General features: G+C 61.1%; 1 protein-coding gene across 1 annotated transcript in view; it reads left to right on the top strand.

Moving 5' to 3' along the window:
• LOC103252229 (VPS10 domain-containing receptor SorCS2-like) overlaps positions 1-8,493 on the top strand; it is a gene marked incomplete at both ends in the record, with an annotated part of 68,323 nt that overhangs the window by 24,728 nt on the left and 35,102 nt on the right. The window contains 2 exons of the mRNA XM_021708997.1: positions 2,278-2,426; positions 8,180-8,359. Coding sequence (XP_021564672.1) covers positions 2,278-2,426; positions 8,180-8,359 — 329 coding nt within the window. The remainder of the gene's footprint in view (positions 1-2,277; positions 2,427-8,179; positions 8,360-8,493) is intronic.

Below are 8,493 nucleotides of genomic sequence, written 5' to 3'. Positions count from 1 at the left end.
TGCCTCTCCCTCCCCACCGGGAGCCTCCCCACCCTCGGGGACCCCAGACCTAAACCGTCTAGCCCATTTGGTTTCATCTGTGACCCTGGACCTGGAAAGAGCCGTTTCTGGCCACGGCCCGCGACTGCCAGGCACCAGTGGTCCACACCCCAGGGACCTGTGTCCCCGGGGCCCGTGGGTCAGAAGGAGGGCTACCCTGTTTCCGCAACCACACTGTCCTAGCTAATTCAGAAACTCGAGTAAACAGCAGGTCATACACCCTGATCGCCTCCACGGACGAGGAGCTCACTCCTTGTAAAGCAGCCAAGCCCTCTCCCGGATGGCGCAAACCTTTAGGCAGTCCCCTCTGGCCCTGAGATGGCCTTTCCTCCACCCCCATCCCTTGGCCCTGCCCTCTGGGACCCTGTGAGACAAGCCGCCCCTTGAGGGCAGCCTCGGGGTGCTCTCCCCGGAAGACCCTCGGTGCCCCCAGCCTCCTGCTTGCCCGTCTCAAGAATGCCTGGTCACCACGGCTCCCCTCTTCACACTCAGCGAGCGCTCGGGGCCACCATGGGATTAGGGGCTGGCACAGGCAGGGGCATCCTGGCCCCAGTAGAGCCGCCGGACAAAGCTCCTGCCGCCCCTGGCCCTGACTTCCAGCCCTGCCCGGCCTCCACGGCTCCAGGATTTGATGGCTTCCGAGTCCTCCCCGTGCCTGTAATGTCTGTGCCCCTCTTCTCCAGAGGCTGATTTCTGCTCCCTCCCCAAGCCTCAGGCATGCCCCGCCTCCTCCAGGAAGTCCTCCCTGACCTTCGCCTCCATTCAGACCCACCCCCACCCCGGACCTTCCTCGGTCACTGCCCTACTGTGTCACTCTTTACCGTTTACTCCTCCTGTCCCTAAACCCCACGCAGGCCACCTGAGGCTGGGCTCCAGGTCTGGCCCCACCCCGTTTCCCCCACACCTCGCATGGCGGTTTCCTCAAACATACGCTGAGTATTGGCGCAAAGACGGCGTCAGCTTTTCTGGCAACCACCTCTCATGCCGAGGGGTCTCTAACACTCGAAGGTCTGGGCTGTCTGTGTCCCCGGCCCGAGACCCCAGGAGCACCCCCGTGGCTGGACAGGCTGGGTTCTCGCGCGGTGCAGCGAAGGGACGTGCGCCCTGGGGACCTGGCGTCACAGTGGCAGGGCTAGAAGGGCCTCGTGGCTGGGTGGGCTGTGGGGCGGTGACCTCAGAGACACGAGGGGCCGCGCTTGGCTAGGACGGAACTGTCCGGAGGCGAGTCACGCCATGACGGGCGTCTCCGTCTCGTCGAGGGAGGCGGCTCGAGGGTCCACAGCCGGGGCTGGAGACGCAACCCCCACCCAGCCCAGCCAGGCCCGGGGTCTGGGCATCTGGGGGTTGGTCTGAGTCCAGACCTGATGGCACAGCGTCTCGTCTTGGTCTCCCTCGGTCACGGTCCCAGAGTGGCCTTGCCCGACGCTCATGCTGGGGGACAGGTGACCTCATCTGTGTGGGACAGGAGAAGCCCAGGCCCAGCTGCACGCACCCGGTGCCGGGCTCCCGCTCCTCCGGCTGTCAGGGCTGCCGGGCGCTGTCGGTCCCGTCTTCCCGCCCACTGCCCAAAAAGCGTCTCCTGGCCCCACGCTCCTTCCCCCTCGTCCCCCACGCTGGCCCTCGGCCGTCCTCAGCCTGCGCTGAGATGGGGAAGGGGTCCGAGTCCCCTTCGCCCCCCCGCTCTGCACGTCACAGCCTGGAGGCCTGTTCTCCTTCTGCTCCGCTGCTGCCAGGCCCTTGTGGTCAGGGACTGGTGCCCCGTGATCAGCCCTGTCCCAGGGGGCATTCTGTATCTGCGGACGCAGGCCCACAGTTCGTGGGGTTGACTCTTACAGGATCCCATGAGCTGCCCTGGAAAACCCTCGGGAAGGTGCGGCCACCTGACAGTGCCCGGGAAGTGAGGCCTCTCGCTTGTGTGCCACGCCCCGAGGCTTGGCAGTCCGCCTTTCCGGGACTTGAGCTTATATCTGGCCTGTCTTCTTCTCTATCCAGTGGCTCCCCAAAGTACTCTCCTGAAGAGAAGCTCTGGGAAATGGAATATTTTCCACCTTGTTCCATGATTGGGATGGGCAAAGAGGCTGGTTCCAAATGAAAGGAGCAGAAGGAGACTTCCCAGAGGAAGAGCTTCTGCCATAGGGTTCTGAGGGATGAGTAGGAGTCTGTTCACGTGAGGCAGAACAGGCATAAGCAAAGTCAAAGGGTGTGTTCACCGACCGAATGCAATGTGTAGTTTTTCAGTCGTGAGGATCTGGGTGGACGGGAAATCAAGCCCCTTAAAAATCTCTCCCGGCCGTCAGGCAACATCAACCAACCGGACCAAATACTACGTCTCTTATCGCCGCAGCGAATTCGTCCTGATGAAGCTGCCCAAGTATGCGCTGCCCAAGGTAAGAGCCGCTGCCTCCCGCCGGGCCCGGGGCCAGGTCTGAGCCTGCTCATGCACTCGCCCTCAGCCGTTCCGGGACAAGGGCACGGCCTCAGGTCTCCTCCACCACTCTCCCCCACACCCTCCGTTCCAGCCCTCCTGGCCCTTCCAGCCGCAGAGGCGTCCGGCTTCGTCCTGTCTCGGGAACCCCGCCAGGCTCGTCAATGCGCCCCGTGTGTCTTACCCCCAAACTCTCGCCAGGTGATGCTGCAGGCCAAGCGTCACTTGCCAGCGACCCCGCCCCTCCCTTCATCCTGACGCCCAAGTGCCAGGGACCCCCTGCGCCCGTGTCCGTCTCCCGTGCTCGTCTGTCCTTCCCAGGAGTGGCGAGGGGCCGGCTCTGCTCTCTTCACCTCTGCATCCAACCGCCTAGGGTGCCTGGCACACAGCAGGTGCCCAATTAATGCTGCTTCCTCCCCCTTGCCCAGGCAGCCAAAGAGAGGGGGGCCCTGGAGCTGCCCTAGCCCTGCCCCGGCCTGGCCCCGGGGACCTAACACCCACTCCTATGTTAGTCCCACGTGATGGAAATGCTGGTGGTGGGTCAGAGAGGCTGAGTCACCTGTGTGAGGTCGCCCAGCCAGTTAGACACAAAAGCGGGGCTCCACTCGGGCCCGGTGCGTCGGCCCGGCCCCAGCCGGCGACTCCCTCCTGAGGACGTTGGGTGGCACGCTTCGCTGATCACGGTCCCGTGCGCGTCGTTTGGAAACACAGACGGAGCCCTCCCTTGCCGCCCGCGCACTTAGTGGGCTGCGCCCAGAGGTGGCTTGCGCCGAGTCGGCCCCAGGCTCCCGCCCCCGTGCGGCTCTCGGGCAGAGGACAGGCGGAAGGGCAGGGGCACAGAGGGTAAAATCGTGGTGCTTGGCACTGTGGAGGGTCAAGGGGCAGAGACAGAGAGTTGTGTGTGTGCGTGCATGCATGTGTGCCTGCCTGTGTGTGCGTGTGTGTGTGCGTGTGTGTGTTTGCGTGTGTGTATGCGCGCGCATACTCTGGGGAGGGGCATTTCCTCTGAAGTCCGAAGGGAATGAAGTTGCCTCGGAAGAGCAAGGGGAAGGGAGTTCCGGTGACGGGCAGGGCAGGAGCAAAGGCCCCGGGGCAGGAGCGAGGGGGCAGAGGAGGAGACGGCTGTTCCGGCCCCCAAGTGCAAGGCCGTGGGTTGCTGTGAAGCCCGTGGACACATGCGCTTCTGTGGCGGGCATGTGGACCTCTCTTGAGCCGGAAATGGGAAACGTCCAGGAGGTCTTTTTAAAACTTCCCTTTAAAACTGGGGAAGAAAGCCGGGCTCGGTGGCTCAACCTGTCATCCCGCACCTTTCGGAGGCCGAGGCGAGTGGATGGCCTGAGCCCTCGGGTTCGAGACCCGCCTGGGCAACTTGGCGAGAACTCATCTCTACAGTAAATCAAAAAATTAGCCGGGCGTGGTAGCGCACGCCTGGAGCTCCAGCTCCTCGGAAGGCTGAGGCGGAAGGATCGCCGGAGCCCAGCGGGTCGAGGCTGCGGTGGCAAGCACTCCAGTCTGGGTGACAGAGTGAGACTCCGACTCAAAAAAATAAATGGGGAAGAAAATGGAGAGAGAAGAGAAGAAGCAGCAGGCTTCTTAGGTCAGCTCCAGGCTCGGCTCCGTCGATAAATTCCAAGCGAGTGGCTTCATCCCGGGCCCAGGCAGGGCATCCCCGGGGGCGGGGGCCTTTCGGCGTGTGGGGGGCCCTCCTCTGGGGTGTTGGCGCTGGGGCCGCAGCACGGAAGTGTCCTGAGTCTTGGCCCCTTGTCCTGGCGCCCTGAGGCTTGGCACTCGGTCCTGGTCTTGGGGTGGGAGCGGGGAGGCAGGCCCTTGCGGAGGTCCCCTCTGTTCTCCTGGGATTCGGGGCTGAGGGCGGCCAGCCCAGATCCAGCCAGCCTCTGAAGGAGCCGTGGCTGCAGGCCGTGACCTCTGGGGCCTTGAGCTGTGGCCCCTGGACCTCGGCATCCTGTCTGCAGATGTTGTGCCACGGTGTGTGTTTCCCAGAGTCACCAGTGAGACTTGCAGGAGGCACACGGTGTGTCTCCCGCGGTGGACCCCCGGTGGTGTGTGTTTCACGCTAGCTCCCTTCCCCCGCGTGTCTGTGGAAATCGGGGTCATTGAGAAGAGCCGCGAGGCTTGAATGAACGGGACGACCCCACGTCACATTAGTGGGTGGCAGACACACACAACTGCATGTCATTCCGCTCCGAGGAAGGACCAGGGGCCCGTCCGTCCCGAGCGGTGGCATTTGCTGTGGTTCTCAGGGTCCTAGCTCAGGGGTGTGTGCCCGGGACCAGTGACAGGTTTGGAGATGACAGGCAAGTCGCTCGCTCTCCAGAGAAGGGGCCCCAGAGCCTCCAGTGTCTTCTTGACCGCATCTCGTGTCGCCGAGGGCTTCGCCCAGCCAGCCGGGTGCTTCCTCGTGCCCGCACTCAGGAGCGCGGCGGGCCCCGTGTGTGTCGTCAACACCGTGCAGACCTGGAGAATTGAATGTCCTCATCAGACGTTTTTTCGTGGTGAATGTGCAGCAGTGGCCTGTTTTGTCCCCACCCCCAGGCCACCCCATCTTCTTTTTTTTTTTTCAAAATTTCCGTTGCCTTAAACCTCACGCAAACAGCAGGAGTCGGAGCGGAGGTGGGGGGAAACTCGCCCGCAAGCTTCCCTCCCTGGCCCTTGTTAAGGTTTCCCTTCTCCCCCCCAACCCCGACTCCCCCGTCCTTGGCCACACACCGAGGCGACCGTTCCATAGCCAAATCTCAGGAAGGCCCTGGGGTGACAGCCTGCCTTCTCGGGACGCAGCAGCAGGGGAATTTTTCTAGAATGGAACATGGTATCCACGTTGAATGACGGCAGAGCTTTCGACTTCTCACGGTGAGGAGATCGCACTGGGTTTAGCCAGGCCAGACTCTTGCTGCTTGGACATTTGGTAGTTTCCATGTTTCACACGTGTAAACTGTGCTGCATTGGGTGTATGTGTGCTTGCGAGTATTTCTTTTTAATTTTCTCAAGTTAAAGGTTGGAACGAACTTCTGGGCCAAGGATATGATTCCTTGTGCGGTTAATTTGCTTTCTGAAAACGTTCTACTCGGCCACCAACAAAGTTGGGATAGATAAGTTTCAACGTAGCTTTGCCAAATGTTGTGTTTTACCATTTTTTTTCTATTTTCCTTGATACCATTCTGCTGCTTAAATTTACCTGTCTGTAAAAACCATGAAGGACGAACAGGTTTTTTTATATTTGTAGACATCCTTTGCTTGAGTTGTTTACTTGCAAAGATTTTTTAAAAGAATACTGGCCGGTCTCTGTGGCTCAGCCTGTCATCCCAGCACTTTGGGAGGCGAAGGTGAGTGGATTGCCTGAGCCCGCGGGTTTGAGACCAGCCAGGGCAGCTTGGCAAGACCTCGTCTCTACAATAAATCGCAAAAAAACAAAAACAAAAACAAAAAAAACTAGTTGGGCGTGGTGGCATGTGTCTGTAGTTCCAGTTACTTGGAAGGCTGAGGCAGATGGATCGCCGGAGCCAAGCAGGTCAACACTGGGGTGGCCTTGAGCGTGCCACTGCACTCCAGCCTGGGCGACAGAGTGAGACTCCAACTCAAAAAAACAAAAAAGCAAAAACAAAGTGATGCTTCTAGATAACTCCCAACAGCAGAGAAAAATGTTTGGCATATCCTGTAAAAGAGCAAGCTCTGAAGTCGACATTAAAAAAGACATGACTCATCCCCGGGAAACACCCAAATGCAAACATTTTAAAACGCGAGTATCATGTCTCTCTAGAGTGGCCTCGCGGGTCACTTGGAGTCACTTTGTCTCCTGGATTATTGTAGAGACAAGGTCCACCCAACCCATGTCTCCGGGTTGTGGAACCCTTTCCCCAAGGGCACAGGAGGCCAAGTCGGACCTGCTGCAGCCGCTTGAATACTGAAACCACGTGGCAGTGTCAGGACCCCCGAGCTTGGAGCACCCATGATCCCACCCCCTTGGGATCCTCATCCCACACGTCACTCTGACCACAGGGTCGGCCTCTCCGCAGCAGCCCCAGCCGGTGGGCAAGCCTCCCCCTGGAAGAGCAGCAGAATGACCAGTGCCCCATGGCACTGAGTAGGGAGGAACCGGGAAACTGAGGCAGGAAGGAACAAGCAGCAACATGCCTACTCCGGTGGGTCCCTGACAGGTGTCGCCCTATGGTCCCCCATTTCACAGACTGGGACCCCAAAGTCCTGAGCACCCTCCTCTGTCCTTCTTCTCAAGTTGTGTATGTCTTGTTCCAGTCATTTCTTCCTTTCTTTCTTTTTCTCTTCCTTCCTTCCTTCCTTCCTTTCTTCTGTCGAATTCTATCACCCAGGCTGTAGTGACTGGCTTGATCATAGCTCACCGCAGCCTTGAACTCCTGGGCTCCAGTGATCCTCCCACCTCAGCCTCCCAAGTAGCTGAGATTACAGGCACGCACCACCACATCTAGCTAATTTTCATATATGCTGTAGAGACACACGGTCTCACCATGTTGCCCAGGTTGGTCTCAGACTCCTGGCCCCAAGTGATCCTCCCACCTTGGCTTCTGAGGAGCTGGGACTATAGGCTCACGCCCCCACGCACGGCTCATCACTAAATTTTTGGGAGAGCTGGGGTCTCGCCGTGGCCCAGGCTGCTCCTGAACTCCTGTCCTCCGGTGATCCTCCCGCCTCAGCCTTCCAAAGTGCTGGGATGGCAGGTGTACACTACCACACCCAGCCTTATGCTCCAGTCCTTTCTGTGTTAGCTTTACGTCCACCGATGCAGGCCCTCCCTGGGTGTGGGGTGTGTGGTAGGTGCTTCACCATGTCACACCCCTTTCCTGAAAAGTCCTTGTGGCTGCCAGGTGCAGAGGGGACGGGGCCAGCTCCGCGCTCAGGGCCAGCCTGGCCTGAGCAACCTGTTTGGACAGCTGCTGCCTCACTGGGCTGAAGCTTGGATCTGCTACTGCCCGGGGGAAAGAACGCCCCTCCCTATTTCCTCCCACCGGAGGGGGCGGTGGCAGCTCTGCCGGCTGGGAGAGGGGAAGCAGCCCGGTCCTCCTCCCCACCCACCCTCGGCTCCTGTGCCCTGGCGGGTATATTGTCCGACGGGCAGCGCAAGTCCCCAAGGGACCGAAGGGCCTAGGGTCCCAGATGGGTGTCCAGGAGATAACGCCCTGGATGGTGCTTGAGCGATGAATCCACGAACTCCTGCCTGCCGGTGGCGTGTCCCAGGGGATGGGGGCTGCGTCTGGCTCTCGCTGCATCTGGCGCTTAGCAAATCCTGGCATGTGTGTCGCATGAAGGCAGGAACAGGGGTTCGTCTGGCCCTCTGGACAGGAAGCGGGGAGGGAGCCCTGGCCCTCACCCCTAGAGCCGCCGGCCATCAGGCGGTGCAGAGGAAGAACGTCTCCTCCCGACCGCTGGGCCGACGGACGGACAGACGGCCTGATGTGGGACCGGGAGAGGAGGCATCCCTGGGCATCCCTCCCGGCAGCCTGGTGGAGGCATGGCCATCTGTCCATTCCACAGGTGTGAACACGGAGGCCTGGGGAGGGGAAGGGGCTCGTCCGAGGCCACCGAGCCCAGAGCCGGGACGCAGGCCTCCCTCCGTCGGCCCCACCTCAAGAGAGCCCCAGGGTTCTCCCCGGCCCCCGGCCTGCGCACCCTCCGCCTGGCCTCCGCCCATCCCCGGCCTCTGACCCGTGCCCTCGTGTGCCCCAGGACCTGCAGATCATCAGCACGGATGAGAACCAGGTGTTCGTGGCAGTGCAGGAGTGGTACCAGGCGGACACGTACAACCTGTACCAGTCGGATCCGCGGGGCGAGCGCTACTCGCTGGTGCTGCAGGACGTGCGCAGCTCGCGGCAGGCGGAGGAGAGCGTGGTGGTCGACATCCTCGAGGTGGGCCGGGTGAGGGCCAGGGGGCGGGGGCGGACGGGCTCGGGGGTGTGGGGTCCCAGGGCTGGGTGTGGGTGGGCTCCAGGGTGGGGTCCGGGCCTCTCCTCCTGTGTTTCCCCTCCCCTTCCCCACTCATT

This window comes from Carlito syrichta, unplaced genomic scaffold (assembly GCF_000164805.1).
Source record: "Carlito syrichta isolate Samal-C Ts95f unplaced genomic scaffold, Tarsius_syrichta-2.0.1 Scaffold153880, whole genome shotgun sequence".
NCBI classification, from domain to species: Eukaryota; Metazoa; Chordata; class Mammalia; order Primates; family Tarsiidae; genus Carlito; species Carlito syrichta.
This window is presented reverse-complemented; position numbering and strand designations above follow the sequence as displayed.